This window comes from Podarcis erhardii (genome assembly GCF_964252035.2).
Source record: "Podarcis erhardii genome assembly, chromosome: 6".
NCBI lineage: Eukaryota > Metazoa > Chordata > Lepidosauria > Squamata > Lacertidae > Podarcis > Podarcis erhardii.
Window position 1 is genome coordinate 41179686 of NC_138510.1, and position 21111 is coordinate 41200796.

The 21111-nt window shown below is 42.6% G+C and overlaps 1 protein-coding gene and 1 long non-coding RNA gene across 3 annotated transcripts; one reads left to right on the plus strand and one right to left on the minus strand.

Annotated features, from left to right (window-relative positions):
- The first annotated feature begins 2780 nt into the window (after nt 1-2780).
- Nucleotides 2781-15919, plus strand: CTSE (cathepsin E). The gene is made up of 9 exons (XM_081865263.1): nt 2781-2872; nt 3406-3562; nt 6581-6698; nt 8078-8196; nt 9154-9353; nt 9581-9703; nt 11336-11477; nt 13303-13401; nt 14474-15919. Exons 1-9 carry the CDS (start codon nt 2817-2819, stop codon nt 14636-14638), a joined length of 1179 nt encoding a protein of 392 aa, XP_081721389.1. The 5' UTR covers nt 2781-2816; the 3' UTR covers nt 14639-15919.
- On the minus strand, nt 9613-13284 carry LOC309343593. 2 transcript variants are annotated; one of them, XR_014157342.1, is made up of 4 exons: nt 13139-13284; nt 11507-11696; nt 11235-11421; nt 9613-9737 (listed from the first exon to the last, which is right to left on the minus strand). It is a non-coding gene; the product is annotated as an uncharacterized lncRNA (long non-coding RNA). The 2 variants fall into 2 exon arrangements; XR_014157343.1 differs by lacking the exon at nt 9613-9737 and having other exon boundaries at nt 11310-11421; nt 11507-11685.
- Nucleotides 15920-21111: the final 5192 nt, after the last annotated feature.

The window sequence follows — 21111 nt, forward strand, 5'->3', positions numbered from 1 at the left end:
TTCTGGCTGATAATGATCGCAGAAATGTGGAAATGTGCAAGAGGAAATTACAAAGACCCCCTATCCAAAGATCAGTCACAGGCAGCTTTGCATAACTGCTTAACGTTAGATCACAAAATGAGATTGGGGGGGACGGGACCACTAGTCATATAAGGAGATATGAAATCTGCCCACCGAGTTCTCAGAAGTTGTCTTGCCTTGAGGAAGAGGCTTCGGTTTTTCTTCCCTATTCTCAGAGCACCTTAGCATTTCAGTGGGTGCAGGGTTTGGATGCTATGCTACGATTGTAGTGGTGAGAGCAGGGGTTGCCAACCTTTCTGAGCCTATGGACACATTTACCAACCAGAGAAATTGTTGTGGGCACCACCCACCCACCCACCCACCCACTGCAAGCTGTTCTAGTAGCTGCAACAGAATGCTAATTTCAGAAGGGGAAGGGAGCGGACCCTTTGGGCACCAAGGAAGGCCTCTGCAGGTCCATGGGGTGCCTTGTTGGCAACCCCTGGGTTTGAGTGTCAGATCAGGGCTGGGGTGATCTGGGTTCAAATCCCCACTCTGCTATGAAGCTCACAGTTACCTTTTCTCAGCCTAACGGACCTCACAGGGTTGTTGGGAGAATAAAAGTCAGGCAGTGGGGGGCGCGGAGAGAGAGAAGCATGTATAAATCAGCCTGTTAGGAAGATTAGGATAACAGTGTCAAGGGTGCAAATATGTGGGTCTTCAGGGTGTCAAGGGTGCAAATATGTGGGTCTTCAGGGTGTCAAGGGTGCAAATATGTGGGTCTTCAGGGTGTCAAGGGTGCAAATATGTGGGTCTTCAGGGTGTCAAGGGTGCAAATATGTGGGTCTTCAGGGTGTCAAGGGTGCAAATATGTGGGTCTTCAGGGTGTCAAGGGTGCAAATATGTGGGTCTTCAGGGTGTCAAGGGTGCAAATATGTGGGTCTTCAGGGTGTCAAGGGTGCAAATATGTGGGTCTTCTGTCTGTCAACCATTTTCATTGTCTGTGTGACAACCAGGAATGCTATGAGTGGTCCTCGCCCCCCCCCAAGTTCTGGATTCTCTTTCTTTAAGACTGCATAGTGTAGGTTACTTAGAAGATAAAATGTTTTCTTTTCTTTTTATGCTCTCTTTCTAATTTTCCCTGATGCTTAAGCTTTCGTAATAGAGCATATTAGTTTGGAATGTGGGCTTGGTGCTCTCTGTGTGGTAGATCACTGGTTCATGCTGTGTGCTCTGGTCCCTGGGAGGCAATGGGAAAACAGGCTGGGATGGGGCTGGGATGGTATTACCTAGACAGATTTAGCTGTTGATTGCTCTCCCAGGTAAAAACTTACAAATCTTGGAGCCCCCACTACCACCACCACTCAACATATTAGGTAGACAGTGGGATGGTAGCAGTAAACATACATGTGAGGAAGATGTGCTGCAGGTCAGGTGGGTCCATTTGCCACAAGAAAGCAGCAATGTTAAAAGAACAGCACAGCACAACACAGGAATATATAAAGCTGCTTTAAATGCAACAGTTGCAATTTTAGCCTTTCCCTGGAACATATTCAGCAAAATGCACATAGACACACATTTCACCATCCATGAATGTTGGGCATCCAATGGATAGCCCATTGTTTGGGTAGCAAAGGGCCTGCCTCCTCCTTCCCTGCATAGGGAGAGGAGAGTGTTTTGCAAGCGAGGAGCCTGCTGCATCTGTAAGGGAATATTGAATAGATGATGCTCTTTGATTGCTTGATGTTAGATTGGGTGATTTTTCAGTTCATCTACCTCTCTAAGATCCTGTAATGCAAGAGGCAATATATTTGCTTGACAGTGACGGCAATGAAGGCCACATTGCATCAGAGGGTTCGTAATCTGATGCTTTGCTATCAGAACTGTTCTTTTTCCTGTGTAGCCTCATGACTTCCTTTGGTATTTTGTTTCCTGATACTGATGAAACTTGGATGCCAGCTGAAGGCTATTTTCAGATGAGATGAACTGCAAAGGATGTTGTGAATAAGATCACAGAGTAGGTCTTCAAGACACATTTTATAAGCAAAAACTATGCTTCAACTACAAACCCATTAAAGAATCATTATATCAAACATCAGCATACCAATAATAGTCCTATGAAAGAGAACCGCATTATAGGGCCAACTGCATTTTGACATTTGAGGCTTTGAATATCTGTAGGGCCAGTCTTGTACTTCAACTTTGCACAGACATTATTTGTATCTGTCAGGACAGATAAACTGTGGTTGAGATATGGGTGGGGAAATCTGCCAATTTTGACTTCTCTCGGTTTCTCATTTTTCCAATCTTAAATTCAGTTTTCTGCATTTCTACATATGTCCTTTAAAAAAAGTCATTGTGAAAATTCATCAGCATTTCAATGTACAAAAGTATGCATATTTTTGCACACAATTTTGCCTATTGCATGCATGTACAAAAGTAATAAAAAGTGCAGTGACACCATAAAGACTAAGGGCTACTTCATATATATTCAATTTCAGAAACTCTATACACACAGATGGGACATTGGTGCCTTTATCTATACACACCTATAACCAGTGGGTGCCATTATTCCTCCCCTTTCCTGATTGTGTCCAGAAATCACCTAATCTTTTGTCGCTGGAATGGCACACAGGTACAATGACTCATTTCTCTTCCAAGGTGTTATATTGACATTAAGTGGTGTGGCCTTTTTGCTGTATATTTTTCTTCAGCTTTATCACAGGGGCTGGGCTGGGCATGGCATGTGGGTATAAGTACAAAGCCTTTGTTCAGTTGTTACAAGTCAAGGAAAGCATAAGACCTGTACTGCCAGGATGAAGCCGTTGATCCTTTTCATGTTTTGCATTTGGCTGGCCAGTGGATTTCACAGGTAAGCACATTTCCTTGGCTTTATTTTTTCTTCTTTCAAGCAGTAGACGTTGCCCAGTCACAAGGCTTAGCTGTGAGGCTCAATCCTGCAAACGGCAGGACACTTAAAACTAGTGCCCCAAATTTGTTACAGCACACAGACTTCCAACACTGGCACACAAGTGCCCCGAGAATGTGTGGTGAATGATCCTCCAAAGCAAAGGTGCATGGTGATCAAATCTCACACTGTGTGGAGCATTGCTAATGGGATCCACAGAGTGCATAACAATACATGGCAAATAATGACCAACTGCAGAAAACGTATTTGCCACTTCATCTAGGTTGGCTTTCTATTGATATCAGGCAATAACTATCTCATGGTAACAACAACAAAGCCAGCGGTGAACTCATAAGAAATACGCCATGGACAGAGTTCTAAAGAGCAATAAAAACCATAGAGTTGGTGGCAACTGCTGTATAGTTGTTCCTCATAAGAATGCTTTTCTTAATTTTTACAGTGCAGCATTACTTACATTTTCTTCCGCTTCCCCTCAGAGTTCCCCTGAGAAGACATAAATCTTTGAGGAAGACTTTGAGGGAACGTGGGCAACTGTCTCAGTTCTGGAAGGCCCACAAGTTGGATATGATCCAGTACACCCAGGACTGCTTGGCTATCCAGGAAGCCAACGAGCCACTCCTCAACTATTTTGATGTAAGTTAAGAGCTGAAGCGGAACCATGAGAAGCAGCAATATGGCAACGACAAAGGAGACAGATGTTGCATTGTTGTTGTTGTGTGTGGTTTTTGCATGAAGGACCTTTAGACAAGCTCCCTGTCTCCCACTTCAACCGAATCTATACAAATTCAGAAATTAGATAATATATGGCACCTTGCCATATATCTGCTCTGCAAGCTGTTGGCTTATTCGTTTTCTTTTTGATGGGCCACTTTGAAAAGCAGCTCTGGTCTTAGACAAAGGGTTCTATTCAGTATATGCATATATGTAATGAATCCAATTATTTCTACATTTTACTTCCCTTATGTGGGGAAGAACATAATTATAATTTTATGTACTCCCCACTTCCTCCAAGCAACAAGAAGTTCCAAGGGCAGCACTTATTTTTTTTAAATAATATTTATTCAAAGTTTAAGAGTTACAGAAAGAAAGAAAAAAAAAGAAAAATACAAAATACAAAAAAATACAACAACAAAAAAAGAAAATACACTCGCTTAAAAAAAAAGAAAAAAGAACAGAGTAAACCTTTGCATAACTTTCTTCCTTTACTTATTTCCTTGACCTCCTCACACCTCCCATTTTTGTATTCTGGTTCAAATAGTTATTTCTGCAAATCCTTCAACCTTATTTTCATTTAAGTAATTTAATTTATTTTAAAAACCACTTTTACTTTATCCAATCTTAACTCTCATCCAAACCTATATATCAATACTTATTCTTAAGACGTTTCTCTAAGGTCGAAAAAGATTCCCTTCCACGAATTTCCCAACTCTCATAAAAAACAAAAAAGCAAATTATATTGTATACCCTTTGAGTTCCCAATTTCCATTCCACCCATACCCCCTTCCCGGTTTCAGTCCCCAACATAAGTCCATCAATCTCAAAAGGCGATTAGCCCGGAGATCTTACATCAGAGGCTCTTAAGTCTCTCTCATGTCCCCTCTGCCAGTCTTTTTGATAGTCCTTAGTATTGAAAGCCAAATCTCGGGGAAGCTCCAACCCAACAGCATCCACATTCCTTCCAGCCAAACCTTCGTACTTAAAAGTAAGGCCTATGGGGTATTCCAAATCTTGTTTCATTCTCCTTTCAGATCCAAATGTCCCCAAAGCTCCAACTTCCACCTGAATCAAATTTATAATCCTAGGGTCATCTGATCTCCATGTAAGGAGATCTCTCCATCTTTCACTTTCCAATTCAGGCCAAGCTTCCATCTTCAAAAATTTATTTCCCCTTGTTGCCATCATGTCGGGCCTCAAATTGCAGCTCTCCTTTCGCATCTGCAGGGTTACGGCTCCCCCTTTCTTCTCTTCAGAGACAACATAATTCTCCTTCTCAAATTTCCCTGTTTGTTCAGTTGAATAAAATTCCTGTGCCGAGTTCTTATCAAGTTCAATGATGGTACTCACTCTTGTGTCCAAAGTTGTAACATTTGTAGTCAAAACACCAATTTGACCTTGCAACTTTCCCAAGAGAAAGAATGTCCTATTCAATTCAGACTGGATTTCCTTTCCAACAGCCATTCTCTGCAATATCCCAAAGCTCCCTCTAGGGGAATTTAAGTTTCTTTTTACTCCTTTCAGCACAGATCCAAAAGTCCAGTTAAATTGTAACAGTCCTTCCTTCTTTTCAAAAGCAAGCTTGTAACAAATGTAGACAACAGAAACAAAGTCCTCTTTTTGCGTCTTGACAGCTAGCTTGACAGCTGTCAAATTGTTCTATACTTCATCAACGGGCTCTCACGGACCACTCCCGGGTCCGGGGGGGTGGGGGGTGGCACATCAATTCCCAAATTTAATTCTTTTCCTGCAGGCTCCCCTGCTTCCAGATAGAATTTCTTATAGTGTCAATCCGTAGAATTAAAGTCCTCTACAGAAAAAAAGGAAAAAATCTCTCCACGACCTTAGTTGACAGGTTCTTTGCTTTAAATTATTTACAGAAAGGGGAGGCGGACTTCCTGTTTGGACCTTCCCCGATCGTGCCGAATTTAAGAATATTTTTTTAAAAATCCAATTTCCGTACTACTCACGGGTTGTTGTTTGAAATCCGAATGTCCACAAAAAGAAGTCAGCGCTCTCCGACAACGGCTGTGCGGCTTCACTCCGCAAAAATAGCAGTTGATTCGAGACACCGCGCCACTCACCCCGCGTCACTTCGGAACCCCCGAAAAGGGGTTTCCGTGTGAGTAGGGGGGGTGCTCCTGGTGTGAGCCGAATCCCACGTTCCCAGGCTTCCTCCGCCTGGGATTTTTAGAGGGTCTCTGCCTTCGCCGCGGCAGCCAGACCCGATTTTGGCGGAGCGGGTTCCTCTGAGTCAGAGGAATTCCGCCATTGCCGATGGCGCTAACCTGGAAGTCCCCCTCCAAGGGCAGCACTTAACCCAGCTTTGGTTTCCTTTGGAGGAGAGATCACTGGAGACTTAAGGCATTTACAAATGTACAAGTTCAGCACAGGAGGAAGCAAAGCACAGCTACAAGCAGGAAATCCACTGCTGCATATCAGATCACAAACCCCACCCGGATACCATCTAATTCTGTGCCTCTCTTTCAGTCCCGCCAGACTGGTGTTTATCTCGCTGCTCCTCTAGTATATTCTGCAACATGTCCCTGGTGCAATAATAGTGCGTTAGTGATGGATTTATACTGGATTTATAGCTTTGTTAGCTATTCTGCGATGCTTCCCCAATGTTGTTGCATTATTGCTATCTGAAGGGGCATTGTGGGGAAAGAATCACATTCTTTCCACCAATAAGATGTTCTAGTTAGAAAGCTGGGATGGTATATCACATTAGCTGTGTACTTCTAGGTCAAGATACAGAGCTAAAGTTCAGGTCTCTTTTTCAAAGTCCCTAATTCCATATGTCTGTGCAAAGGGGCATATTGTAAATGCTGAATGCGCAAAGGTTGGGAAAGGCTTCTGCTTTTCTGTAGCTGTGCTGAGTATTTCTCCATCACAATACCTGGAAAAGAAATGTTGGTTTTTTTCCCTTTCTGCTAGGTAGAATATTTTGGACAGATCTCCATCGGGAATCCTCCTCAGAATTTCACTGTGCTCTTTGACACAGGTTCCTCCAACCTCTGGGTGCCATCCGTTTACTGTGTCAGCAAAGCTTGCGGTATGGATGGGGGTGGGAGGAGAGGAATGGGCTGTGGGTGGACTTTGGTTGTGTTTAAAGAGTAAATTCACTATAAGCTGCAAAAAAGTGATATGTAAGGGTCAACTCCCTGAGGCGAAGGCAGTGGTCAGGTTTCTTGGTTACAAAGCGCTTTGTATCCTGATGTACGAATCACATCTTGATTTTACATATCATGGAGACCCATGAAGAACCCACTTTAAACTGTGCTCTGTGCAAACAGTTACCATGCAGTTCAGAGGTAGTGAACCTCAGGCCTTCCAGAGCTCTCTTATCTTGCCCTCAGGGGACACCCCTGCTCCACACTCATCCTCGAGTGCTTTGCCCGGCCAGAACTTGTTTCTGAATTGTGATCAGGCCTCTTGCTTGCCTGGTTGGAGGGATGTCTGTGTAAACCTCTGCTTTGCATGGAGCTGACTGTACAGAGATAAGACTCCCTTGTTTCTCCACCTGCTTCTTCACCTCTGCCCACCTGCCACTGGCATATGGCCCCTGAAAGATTGCTTATGAGGAAATGTGGCCCTCAGGGCAAGCTGTGTTTGATGGAAAGCTTTAATAAAACCTTATTTTAAAAACACACACACTCAGGCCCTTCATCATAGGGTCAGGCAATTCCCCCTACACCTCCCACCGATCTTTCCATATGGCTGTTTGTGGTAACTTGATACTTGGATATAGATCACATCACATCATGGCTTCTGTGTGATACAAAGTAAAGTGGGCTCCGTCTGGTGGCTGCGATATGTAAGCTGTACTTTATCCCATCTGTAAAATGGGAGTCAAATTATCTTCCTCCCCTGCTGATTGTGTTGCAAGTTACTCTTTTGTGATTGGAAAGTGTTTACTATAAAATGAATATGAGCACAGGAAGAATCTGTTGTAAAGAAGGGAAAAAAGAGGAACAGTCCGGAGGGGAAATCATTAGCCATGGAAATCTTGTGTTAAGTCTTACTTCTTCTTGCTTGTCAGGGTGTGATCATGATTTCACCACAGGGAGGCGCATTTACTGTGATAAATGATGAAAAAAAGAATACATTCAGACAGATTCCCTGAGGAATGGTGATAGGAAAAAGCAGCTTGGAGTGATTTTTCTAAGTAAAAAATTATTGTGTAAATAAGCGAGGCGCTGGAAGAATTGTTGAATAGTGAATGCAAAATAATTGACTGTCGTCTTCTGCATGTTAACTCAGGAGTAAGTCTTGCTGTGTTCAGTGAGACCAAGGTCGTTTCCACACAGCAATTTTTGGGGGAAATGGTGCTGCATAAAAGTTCCATATTGTTCCTCATATGCCTGTTATGGAGTGCCATATTTTATTCCTGCAGTGTTCTCACAATTCCCCCCCCTTAAAAAACCCCCACAGCTACACACTCCAGGTATCAGCCATCACAATCCAGCACCTACAGCGAAGTGGGGACTGCTTTTTCCATTCAATATGGCACAGGTAGCTTGACGGGAATAATTGGAATGGATCAAGTGACTGTGAGTAGAAGACCCACTTCTTTCTTTTATGCTTCTCAAAGCCTTCTTATCATATCCTGTTCTCCTTTGAGATGATGAAGTGTTACCATACTGGATAGCTCAGTTGGTTAGACCATGGTGCTGATAACACCAAGGTTGCAGGTTCGATCCCTGTATGGACCAGCTGCATATTCCTGCATTGCAGGGGGTTGGACTAGATGATCCTCAGGGTCCCTTCCAACTCTACAGTTCTATGATTCTATGATTCTACCTGGACAAGACAGGGCCACACATGAACACCTTTTAGGGGCAGAGGGCATCCTTGTTTTTCTCAGGGTTTCAAGTCCAGAACTCTTCCTAGCTCCAAAAGACCTGATCTTAGAAGATGCTCAGCACTCCTAGTTCATGTAAATCAGGATGTTCAAAGAAAATTACTACTATGTCTTGGGCCTTAAGAGATTCTCCTGTAATACTTACTGCATCTTGAGCATATGAAACTGCCTCACATTGATTGAGACTATTAGTCTTTACATCCCAGTATGGTATACTTTAAACTGGCACCAGCCCAGAGTGGCTGGGGCAACACAGTCAGATGGGCAGGGTACTATTATTATTATTATTATTATTATTATTATTATTATTATTAGTCCAAGGCCTTGGTTGAGTCTGTGTAGTCAGGCATCAACTCCAGGCTTTTCTCATGTTTCCTTGTTATATCTTTCATTGTACATAATTTCTGAATTTTAAGTTTGGCTTTAAACGTTTTTTTTACTATTGTGTTTTGATATTAACATTGTGTTTTAATTGTTGTAACTAGCCCTAAAACATTAAGATGAATGACAGGTAATAAATTTTAATAATAATAATAATATCCCAAATGTTTCCTTCTCTCTGAACTTTACCTTCTGGGTTTCACCATAACTGGTTTCTTACGTGACCATAGGATGAGAAATAATGTGTAGGACTTCTGCCTTCCAGGTTGAAGGAATCACTGTAGCCAATCAGCAGTTTGCAGAGAGTGTCAATGAGCCTGGCAACACCTTTCTGGATTCAGAATTTGATGGGATCCTTGGTCTGGCCTACCCATCCCTGGCGGTGGATGGAGTCACCCCCGTCTTTGATAATATGATGGCTCAAAACTTGGTGAACTTGCCAATATTCTCTGTTTACCTGAACAGGTATGAGAACATGACCAACAATACCAGTCACTGGCTTGTCTTTCAAGGCCAGCATCTGCATTAAATAAAATAAATGAAAACTGAGACCAAAAGGCAAGCAGATGGTGACTATTTATACATGCAGAGATTTAAAAGACGCAGGGAATTCATGTGAAATATCAGTGGAGTAAAGTGGAATTACACTGATGGAAAGGCCCACATCAAAGGAAATCCCAATTCTTTTCCAGGAACCCAGATTCTTCTATAGGAGGGGAACTGATCTTTGGTGGCTTTGATCCTTCCCATTTTAGTGGAAGCCTCAACTGGATTCCAGTCACTAAACAGGGATACTGGCAGATTCTACTGGATAAGTAAGTGCCTCTTATTTCTTGGTGTTGGAATTCTCTGAAATGACAGCACAGAAAAAGATGGGAAAGTTTGTAGAGAGAAGGCTGTAATGAAAATCAGTAATATGCTTTCCTGACATCAATGTAGGCCAAAGTCCAGGGAACTGAGGGCAGCACAAGGATATCTGCTTGTGCAATGGAAATTCCCCACTTCTCTCCCCATGGGTGCCTTGTGCCCTTCCCAAATCTGCTCCGGGGGGTTAGGAGAAACCCCAGAACAGGTGGGGGGAGGGGGAGGGGGGAAGTTCTGTTGTACAAGCAGATATCCTTGCACTGATGGAAAGTGTTATTAGACCATTGCCTTGGGTGCAGAAATTCCAGGCTACCTTCCCCAGTTATGTAAAGGAGGCAACTGCTGCCTGTAGTTTTGAAGCTTAGTAGCTCATTGCTTGGGTGATATCTATTAGAGTCTTGGAATTCCAATATGCAGCCATGGGGGTCCTCCAGTCCAGACTGGGACCATGATGTGGTCCTTTCCCCTGTAACATCCAAAGCTGCCATTAGTCTCCAAAACAGATAAAGACAAAAATGGCAGCTTCAGGAGGTGATTCTCAATGGGAAAACAGAGCAAGAGAAAGGGTTAAATCCCCTGCATGCCATACTCCTCAGAATACAAAGATGCATTTGAAGCATTATCTTGTTTATCTCTTATGGATCTTCTGATCTTTACCAGTGGCCCAGGGCCTAGATCAGGGGTCAGCAAAACTTTTCAGCAGGGGGTCAGTCCACTGTCCCTCAGACCTTGTTGGGGGGCAGACTATATTTTTTGGGGGGAGGGATGAATAAATTCCTATGCCCCATAAATAACCCAGAGATGCATTTTAAATAAAAGCACACATTCTACTCATGTTGAAACACCAGACAGGCCTCACAAATAACCCAGAGATGCATTTCAAATAAAAGGACACATTATACTCATGTAAAAACACACTGTTTCCCGGACCGTCCGCAGGCCAGATTGAGAAGGCGATTGGGCCAGATCTGGCCCCTGGGCCTTAGTTTGCCTACCCATGGCCTAGATGGATAAAGCTGCAAGGAGCGAAAAGCCAAGAGGAAAATGGCAGCCATTAAAAATGAAAAGAGTATTCTGGTCTGTCGGAACATGCCCACGCAGCTCCCGGAATGATGCAGACCTCTCCAGGCATCTTCCTGATGAAGTGCAGCCTGGGACATGTGCACCAGCAACACATATCAAAAGACTATGTGCACGCTCATGGCAGAAACGCTCATGGCAGAAACGCTCATGGCAGAAACGACGTGGAGTGTAGGTGTGTGCATTCTAAGTATTTATTAAGCAATATATACAGGACAAAGCAATCATGGCGTCCTTTCACTTCTTCTCCAAAAGAGAGAGAGTAAAGAAGTACAAAAGAACAGTACAAATGGAAGAGATAAGACTGGCTTCCGTTCTCACACTTTCCAAGCCTGGAAAGTAAACACAGACATGTGATATAGCAGTCACACATCCAGGAAAAGAGTATTCTGGTCAGGTTACCATATAATAAGATGGGCAATAAGGGCAGCAATGCAGTTCTGCTGGAGCAGCAGCCATCCACACCCTTTATTCAGGGCTGATTTCATTGTCCTTCTTTTCAGTATCCAGGTGGGTGGAACAATTGAATTTTGTGCAGAAGGATGCCAAGCTATAGTGGACACAGGGACTTCTCTCATCACAGGTCCTTCTAAAGATATAAAGCGAATGCAGACATTAATTGGAGCAGTACCTATGGATGGGGAGGTAGGTTCTGATTTGGAAAAGAAACTCACCACAGCATCTCAGATGGAGTGACACACATCTAGGGCAAACTCTATACTTTTCTCTTTGCACTTCTGTTTTACTTTTTGCTGGTTTTAGGGCCTCCTGGTCCTCCTTTGCTTTTCTTTCTTCATCATTAGGGATTGGGGGGTTGGGATTTGGCCCAGTTCACATTTAAAGGTGAATTGACCTAATTGGCACCTTCCAAAAGAGCATGAATCAGAAACACAGGCATCCTTTTTTGAATTCACACTTCTCTGAATTTTGCAATGCAGTTTTGCGACCTCGTGTTATATATCGTCCCCCCTTGAGAATGCTGCGGGTTACGAACTCTGCTAACCCAGAAGTAGATGCTCCTGGTTGCAACCTTTGCCCTGGATGCGAGCGGAAGTCACGCGCTGGCAGGATGGCAGCAGCGGGAGGCTCCATTACCGAAAGCAAGCCTTATATTACGAGCGGTTTCAGGTTACAAACGGACCTCCGGAATGGATTAAGTTCGTAACCGGAGGTATCACTGTAATGTGTATGAAAATGCACATACTAGTATAAAGTGTGCTTATAAATGCATCTATTAGTGAAAATAACATGCAAAGATGCATGATATTGGGGAAAACTGCTTTGCAAAAATATATATCTTAAACAAATTACACAGAAAAATGTGTATGTTGGGGGAAATCCTCACTAAAATCTTGATGGCTTTTCATGAGGGCTAATTAATTTGTTATTGTTTGTTTGCAAACTGAGAGAAACTGAAATTGACTGATCTGCCCATCCGTATTAATACCCATCTAGGTGTTTTGTTGTTGTTGTTTACTTTGTACTGCATTTGACATGCCACTTTAAGTACTCATAAGGGGCCCCTGACCATTAGGTCCAGTCATGACCGACTCTGGGGTTGCGGCGCGCATCTCGCTTTATTGGCCGAGGGAGCCGGTGTTTGTCTGCAGACAGCGGCTCATGTGGCCAGCATGACTAAGCCGCTTCTGGCAAACCAGAGCAGCGCACGGAAATGCCGTTTACCTTCCCACCGGAGCAGTACCTATTTATCTACTTGCACCTGACGTGCTTTCGAACTGCTAGGTTGGCAGGAGCAGGGACCGAGCAACGGGAGCTCACCCCGTCACGGGGATTCAAACTGCTGGCCTTCTGATTGGCAAGTCCTAGGCTCTGTGGTTTAACCCACAGCGCCACCCGCGTCAAGTACTCATAAGTGTCTGCTAAATACAGTTTCCAAGCGAGGGTCTTTTTTTGGAGGAAGGAGATGGTTTTTGCGGGTGAGTTCTCTGAACTGACAGCCCAGATGAATTTAGAAAGTTCTTTGGGAGAAAGCTGTCATGAAAAGCAGTCAGATGCTGGAAATTGAAAATGGCCAAAACCCAGGGAATCATGCAGCTTGGTCTAATATTGAATAGCTGAAAAGAGGGATATGCTTGTAACCCCCTAATTCTCATATTGAGGATCACTTCATGAGCCTCATTCCTCCACTGCCACATGCTGCTGAAATACAGATGGGGAGAAAGGGGGCTGTGTAAGCTTTTCACTGACAGCTGTTTTTTCTGCTATAACTCATTACTTCCAAGCTTTTTTCCCCTTATGCAGTTTGAAATGCATATTTATGAGGCAATGCCTTTACATGCACATACCTTTAAATGACCCAGTGCAAGAAAGAATGCATCCAGTTGTTTCTTCTCCTGTATGTAGAAAGAATGTAGAAAGAACCAAATTGCATAGGTGGGTTCTTTCGTTGGTTGGTTTTACCTCAAAAATCTGTATTTGGACCATTGCAAGCATCTCCATTGTTTTGCAGTATGCCATGGAATGCAGCAACCTGAACGTAATGCCTACCGTTACTTTCACAATCAATGGGATCCCTTACACTCTTTCCCCAGAGGCCTACACCCTCCAGGTAAGTCCTCTTTCTCTTGGGTCCTCTTCTGCAAGACAAGAATGCCTGACGTTTGTGAGGAAGTATGGGCTAGTTTTGTGAGATCTTTCTTTAGCTCCACATTGAGGAAAGAGGCACGAGAACAGTTCTTCTTTTGGAATAATAGTTTCCTCATTAAGAAACTTTTCCATGAACTCAGATTCAGAAAAGTCTGTACAGGGATCATGCGTCAGAGAGGTCAAAACAAAACAAAACTGTGGCAGAACTCCTAGGGCTGCATAGCTTGGATTGTGTAATGACAATTGGTTACCTATTAACCCTCTTTAATTGAACTCTGCAATCAAAACAGTTTAAGAAGGGACAAAAGGGCCACAGCTTCCATGCATGCTTGTTACTTATATGTCAAGGGGGAATTTTAATCTGTACAAGTAAATGATGATACATAATAATTCACAAGGTGTGGGCATGTGCACACACAATTAAGAGTGTGTGTTTGTGGCAAGGCGCCCTTGCCATTGAAAGGATGCATAAGGAAGATTGAGTTTGGAAGGCAACCCTAACTCCCTTTGGATCCTTTTATCAGTGATAGGGAAACCCCCTTCCTAGTGAAAGGATACCAGGAGGAGCGTGATTGGCTTGAAGGGTGTCAGAGGACACAGCATGCATTCTCTGAGTCCAGCTGCCTCACGTCTCTCTAGCTTAGGTAAACGAAATACAGCAAAACAAGTAGAACCCAAACTGAAGGAAAGAAAGCTCCAGGCAACTTACTTTCCTTTATCCTGTCTAACTCCCAACCCATGAGCATGAGGACCTTGTGGGTTGTGTTGCAGATAGGAACCAGAAACTACCAGTAGGGTTTCAAACTGGCCATCAGGATTTGTCCTTGCCTTGTGGTGCTCTCAGTGCTTCCACTTTATTTGCCTTTAAAAAATATAAAATGGTAAATACAGCCTGTAGCAAAGCATTTTCAGTTCAATGGATGAAACTCCTATTCTGTGTACAGAATGTTGGCATCCTGGATTGGGAATGATTTGCTCCCTGATAAATTAATATTGTTTGCCCTCACATCTATAATTGTTTCTTTCCCCATTAGGAGAATAGCGATGGGATGGCACTCTGCACCAGCGGATTCCAGGGCTTAGACATGCAACCCCCAGCTGGACCGCTCTGGATTCTGGGCGATGTTTTCATTGGCCAATACTACTCTGTCTTTGACCGTGGAAATAACAGAGTGGGGTTGGCTCCTGCTGTCCTGTAAGACGCTTGGGAAGTATGGGAGTCAACGCACCAGGCTCTATTATGTCACTTGAAGTTTTTCTTTTCTATTTTTGAACAAACACTTTGATCAATACTAGATTCAGATTCTAGTGTCACAATCACTGGTTGATGTGTTCGCATGAGATTCCCGTTCCCTTCCTTCTCGTGCAACAAAGAGAAAATGAGACTGTGCCCTTAATTACTTAAATTGGCATGCCTTTTTGCTTTGCTGTTGTTCTTCGGATTTGTTACTGTAAAAGAAAATGTGGAGGTAGGTAGTTCATTTTTAACTGGCAGCATTGTGTTCATTACATTGTAAGTTCTTGAACTGTTCATATCACTTTTTTCAATATTTCAAAAGGCACCTTATAGTAAAGTTTTCACAATATGCAACTGTTTTTAAATTTATACAGATAAACAAAAGACAGGGGATTAATTAACAATTCTTTAATCAACGGAGTCCCCTTATAAAGTGCTTTCTGTCTTCCTGAAATAATACTTGGTTCCTGCAATGCTGATGTTATCTAGGTGTTTTTCTGGAAAGGAAGAATAATACAGGGCTAGATGAAGTATCACAATTCAACACCTAATTTAAATGGGTTGCATTCACTGTAGCACTAAGGAGAACATTCCATAAGTTCAAAGATTTCTTCTTGGGAAGTGGAATGTTCTCCCCCTCTTCTCCCTCTTAATCTGCACCTTCTAAATTTATTTTGGGAATTCCCCCAATTCCCCCAAAGCAGATTTGGGGGTGGTGTGTTCTGGGCTGAAGGGGAAGAAGATGGGGCAAAGTCCTGCTATGCTAGCACTAATATTTGCACTGCTGGAAAAAATGTAGTTGAATACCAACAGATGGTTTTAATTTTGCTACATGGCAAGGAACAACTGGTCAACACCAGTGTTTCTAACTTGGACTTTTGAGAAATACTTTGGCTTCTATAAACATTTTATTTACATACATACATACATACATACATACATACATACATACATACATACATTGATATCCTGCCTATCTTCTCTCATGGGACCCAAGGTGGCATTCATGTGGTTCACGGGCAGTCACCCATTCAGATGCAGACCATCTCCTTATTTGGAAGTAACATGTCAGGCCCAGACTAGTTAATGGTGTTGCTGTTTCAGATTCTGCTATGATTATAATGACTTTAATGTTTTAGTTAAAATACTGTGGTTTTTTCATTATTGAATTTGGTTGGGGCCACCGTATTTGCTCTGCAGGTAATGAACTTAACAAATAAATGAATAAAATTGCCAAGAAGAATTTTGTAGAAGTTTTATTGTAATTTAACTTGCATCTTAGCACATCTTTAAAACATCTGATGACAGCAAGGTATGTTGGCCTAAATATAAAAGAATTGCTTGCTTGATTATTTACTTCATGACATTTCTACACCACTTGATCTTAAATTAAAATTCCAAGTGGTTTACAAAAAAATATGTTTAAAAATGCTAATGTTCTTCAAGGGGCTAACTAGCACCCAGGATTGAAGAATGCTATTTCTCACATTTCAAAGGCAGAAGAAAGATAAGATGGGAATTTACTGTTATATTGCAGGATGATATGCAGGAAAGATGTAAGATGTAAGAGTTTTGACACCTAATTGCTTAAAAATAGGAACAACAAATGGGCTTTAAAAAAAAATTTAGGCACTTAAAATGAAGAAAGCTTGGGAATGAGGACTTCTAGCTCAGATCTAAATGCTGATCTACTATTTTGCATCTGACTCTAGCAGGTGGACTTTGAGGGCATTAATATATTTACTAATGTGCGCATCCCTGATTTATACAACAACTCCTAAGAGTTTGGTCTGATGCTAAAGTCAAGGATTACTCTTGTGTTAGTAAAGTGTACATGACACAAAAGCAGGACCCATCTTGGGGATATCACAGAAGGCAGCAGATAAGGAACTAAGGCCCGATAGATATGAAGCTGAATGTGTAGCCTGCACTTTTGCCTTTGATTCTATTTAACTACAGGCATTTCCTTTCCTTTGAAATTGGGACCAGAGGAAAGGCAGGCTTATTGTTCCCCTGATAACCCTATCAGGTTGAAAATCCACCTCACCGACTCCCATGACAATGAGGTATACAGAAAGCTTCTGTTCATGACATGACAGGCTTGGAACACCAATCCTTATTTAAAGAGATTTTGGGTGGCATTTGACTATATTTTATTCAGAGCAGACCTATTGAAATTAACATGATTAAGTTAGGCCCTTTAGTTTCAAGGTCTGCTATGAGTAAAACTTAACTGACTGCTACCCTTTTATTGTTGCACATCATTATGAGGCTATATTTAATTTCCCCAAAGGATTCCTTTTCCAGAAATGGATCAACATAAGGCTCAGATCTCAATACTTTCAAGGACCACATGTCCAGGCTTCAACTGAAATACTATCAGTATAGCACTTCCACCCGATGCCTCACCCCCATCAGTGTACTGCCAGGCACTGTACTCATCTTCTCTTTGTTATCTTCACCAAATGTTTTGTGCAGATACCTGCTCACACATGGTCTACCCCTTTAAAGACTGCAGTTCAGTTTCTGGGTGTACTTGAAAAATCATCCTTAAGCAAACTGAACTGCAACCTCCTGTGAGTTCTGCTCCAATGGACAGGTACACTGTGTGCTCACATGAGCAGTTAAATACACAAGAGAGGAGCAGCTGGGGCCCTTCTATGCTACATAGAATTTTGGAGTGCACCTCTCCAGTAAAGGCAGTGCCAGCAGTTGAGAGAGCAAAGCTCCTTTGGCTCAGCCATGCTCCTGGGAGTGGGAGCAGGTCATCTGTCCCTAACAACATATGGGAGGAAGAACAGTTATTACAGAGATAGCCCCACACAGAGTGCATTGCACTAGTCCAAGCCGGAGATAACCAGGGCATGTACAACTCTAGTGAGACAGTCTGCAGCCCCGTAGGGTCTCAGCCTGCGTACCAGATGGAGCTGGTAAAAAGCTGCCCTGGACACAGAATTAACCTGTACCTCCATGGACAGATGTGAGTCCAAAATGACTCACAGGCTGCACACCTGGTCCTTTAGTGGCACAGTTACACCATTTGGGAACAGGGAGTCCCCCACAGCTGCCCGTCCTCTGTCCCCCAGAAACAATAACTTCTATCTAGTCAGGATTCAACCTCAATCCATTAGCCGCCATCCATCCTTCCACTGCCTCTAGACACACAGGACATTCACTGCCTTCACTGGGAAGTGAAGCTGCATGTTACTGGGAAACAGAAGTGAGTTTATTGCAAATCACTTCTGCTTCTGTCCTTAAGAGAATCAGAAGCTCAAAGAGGAAGTGAGATTGAAGGCTTTCATGACTCTTCAGTAATCCTCACATCAAAACATATAACTACTGTGATTCACAGCTGCAATCTGCCTCTTCAGCAACCTATAGCAGAACATGTGATTTCATAGTCAAAGAGCCAATTCAGAAGTTTTTTAAAAAACACACACCTAGATAACAATGGTAAAGAGGTGATGGGTTTTGTTTCAGTTTTTTCTTTGTTTCAACACTTTATTTCAAAAACTCTGTACAGGGAACTTGGGTGCTTGGCCAGATTCCAGCTGTCTGATACACTAGGAAGTTTAACAAGCAATGTCCCCCACCTACATTCTGAAGTGGTATAGTCAAGGAAGGTCTGTAACATGTTTCTTCTGCATGTTTGTATCAGCTCATAACCCATATACATAATACCACTGATATCTCCTTCAGCATAATACTTTTCAAAGGAAGAAATCTACATGTTTACCTGCCTGCAAGTTATCAATGCAGATGCAGTATATATAATTATTTTTATACTGCTCTCCCTTTTAAAAATATAACTAAAATGCAACAGATATAGAAATGGGGTGAGCTGAACGTAAGACTGGAAAATGAGGGAAAACTGAAAGTGACTGATTTGTTCACCATGTCTCTCTGAAATCTTGGAGAGCGGCTGCCAATCAGTATAAACCAGTCTTTCCTAACCTGCTCCAGATGTTGTCACACTATAACTCCCATCATCCCTGGCCATTCATTAGCCATGCTGACATGGTCTGAGGGGAGTTGGAGTCCAGGGTAGGGAAAGCTGATGCAGACAATAATGATCCGGCCATGCCAGTTATCTGATTCAATATAAGGGAGCTTCCTGTTCCCACGTGTTCAAATAACAAATTAAATTTAGTTGTAATTCCTGCAAGAAACCCTGGCAGTAAAAGCAAAGCAATTTATGAGTCAGAACTGCAAAATCATAAGATCCCATCACTCCCATCAGCCCTAGCCAACAGGGTGAATGGTCAGGGAGAATGGGAGCTTTAGTCCACAACACCTGGAGAGCCATAGGAAATCAGTTCCTGATCAACATTCAGTATACTACTCTTTTAACATCCTATATTGAGTTCATCATCAATAAAATGGAAACCAAACCTAAGCCTTGTCGCAGGTATTTTAAGGACAAATACAATCCAAATTAGGTTCCCAGAAGCAGTATCATTAAAAAGCCAGATGAGCTTATAGATAGAAATATTTGTTTTAGAAGTCTTGTGAATTTTAGGCCAATCTTATGATTTTGCAGTTCTGACTCATAAATTGCTTTGCTTTTACTGCCGGGGTTTCTTGGTATGAGAGTCACATGCCAGCACTATGCTTACTTTACTCTTTATTTCCCCAGAAGCTGAAAGTCAATAAACAAGCAAATCTACTTTGCTGTGTCTCCCAAAGATTGTGTCATTGTAATTCATAATCAGGAAAACTTCTGCCGGCCCATGCTGATTGAGCAAGACAGCTATAAAAGCAAATGTAATCAGGAAGTTGAAAGATTCAACAAGAAGCAAATTTATTGACAGCTGTGTGTGACAGAGATATTCCCCCAGCCTGCTAACTGGAAGATCTGTAGAAAAGATTATTTGCATTGCTTATTGAAGAATGGGAAGAATCTTTTTTCCTACAATTTTATAGCAACACTTCAGGTATTCATCACCCAATCCTCAGAGGTCATGTGTTCAATGTTTCTGTCCTCGAATCAATTTCCTGGTAAAGGAAGTTGGCAAAATACGTATGTAAATAAAAGACAGTTTCCCAAAGGTTCACAACTATGGGAGAGGGGTTTTGGAACATGGTAGGAACTTCTCAGGTGTAAAGGAATCTGTTAGTAATCAAGTGCCTCTGGCATGAAGCCAGTCCCTTTTTCAGTAAGCACTGAAGTAGATACCTGCAGAACTTGTTTGTTATCTACTGTTGTTAGAATCTGTGTTTATGGCTGCCAACCAACCAAAAAATGTGCAGAAATCAGCAGATGGAGCTTTTTGTGGCACGGAGCTAAACGTGACCATCTTGTTGCTTAGTCCGTTTCCTACATCACTGAAGAACCACATTGGTTCTCATATGGGCTAATACCTCAGTATCAGACCTCTGAGAATGCTCCTGTTCTTCTTAAGTTATGCAGAATTAACAGGACTGGAACAAAATGTACACTGCAAGAGAGCAGTATTTTGGGAGAAAGGGAGTAACAGCGGCAAAAACAGAGTGAAAGGGATTTCTCCTCTTCCCAAATGTCAAGCCGATCCAGTGCCTCCTGGTGCCACCTTCAGGGGGAAGAGCCATAGCTCAGTGGCAAAGCTCATGCTTTGCATTCATAAAGTCCCAGTTGAGTTCCTGTCACATACAGACAGGATAGATCCAGGCTGCCAGTCAGTGTGGGTGAGGATGAACTAAGCAGAACAGTTAGCATCCTATGGTCCTGTGGCCATTGGGGTTATCAGCTACTTATTAAAGCAAAACAAAAAAAAGCAGGTCTGGCAATGGTGGAAACTGTAAACGGGATCTCTTCTGAAAATTAGGAAATGCAATGCTAGAGTGTCAGGGCAGGAGTCAGACACACACCGCTCAAAAGAGCTGTGGCGTTTGTATCACATTTTTTTTTAAAAAAGACAGCGTTTCCACAGTACAGTGGGGGAAACCCAGAAGAAACATGGGAGGATTACAAAAGGAAGGTGATGGCATCTGGACACCCCTGTCTCAGCTCCAATAAATGTGAATGAATGAACGACGGCTATTCTACAATAAATCTGGAAGCACCCCAAGAATGATAAAGGATCGTTCACTTCAAGGTCTACTGTTTGTAAAAAAAAAAAAAATATGAAGTATTAAAAGGACTAACACCCAGGAGAAGCGAACCTAGCTGTGTGTGGACTGAACCACTCCACGCTCAAATCCATTTACAGCAGAATGTAACCCATACTGTTCTTTTGCGGCATCTCCCCCCACCTAACTTTTCTTACTGCATTCTAGCTTATGCAGTCACCGCTGGGCAATTTCCAAGCTGGATCCTTAACCATATTTAATACCAAGAAAGCTCCAGAAAGTGGGAAAAACGTCCGAGCAAACTTGTTTTGTGCGCGTCTAAAACTCTCAACCCTCTTGCAAACTCTTGTCATGTTTGGACGGCCTCTCTCTGCCTCAACCCTCCCA

What these genes read in the sequence shown, in the direction of transcription:
- CTSE (XM_081865263.1), top strand. Translation starts at nt 2,817, where the DNA reads ATGAAGCCGTTGATCCTTTTCATGTTTTGCATTTGGCTGGCCAGTGGA. An exon ending in TTCTCTGTTTACCTGAACAG is followed by an intron (nt 9,354 to 9,580) that starts GTATGAGAACAT and finishes ATTCTTTTCCAG; the next exon opens with GAACCCAGATTCTTCTATAG. An exon ending in CAGTACCTATGGATGGGGAG is followed by an intron (nt 11,478 to 13,302) that starts GTAGGTTCTGAT and finishes ATTGTTTTGCAG; the next exon opens with TATGCCATGGAATGCAGCAA.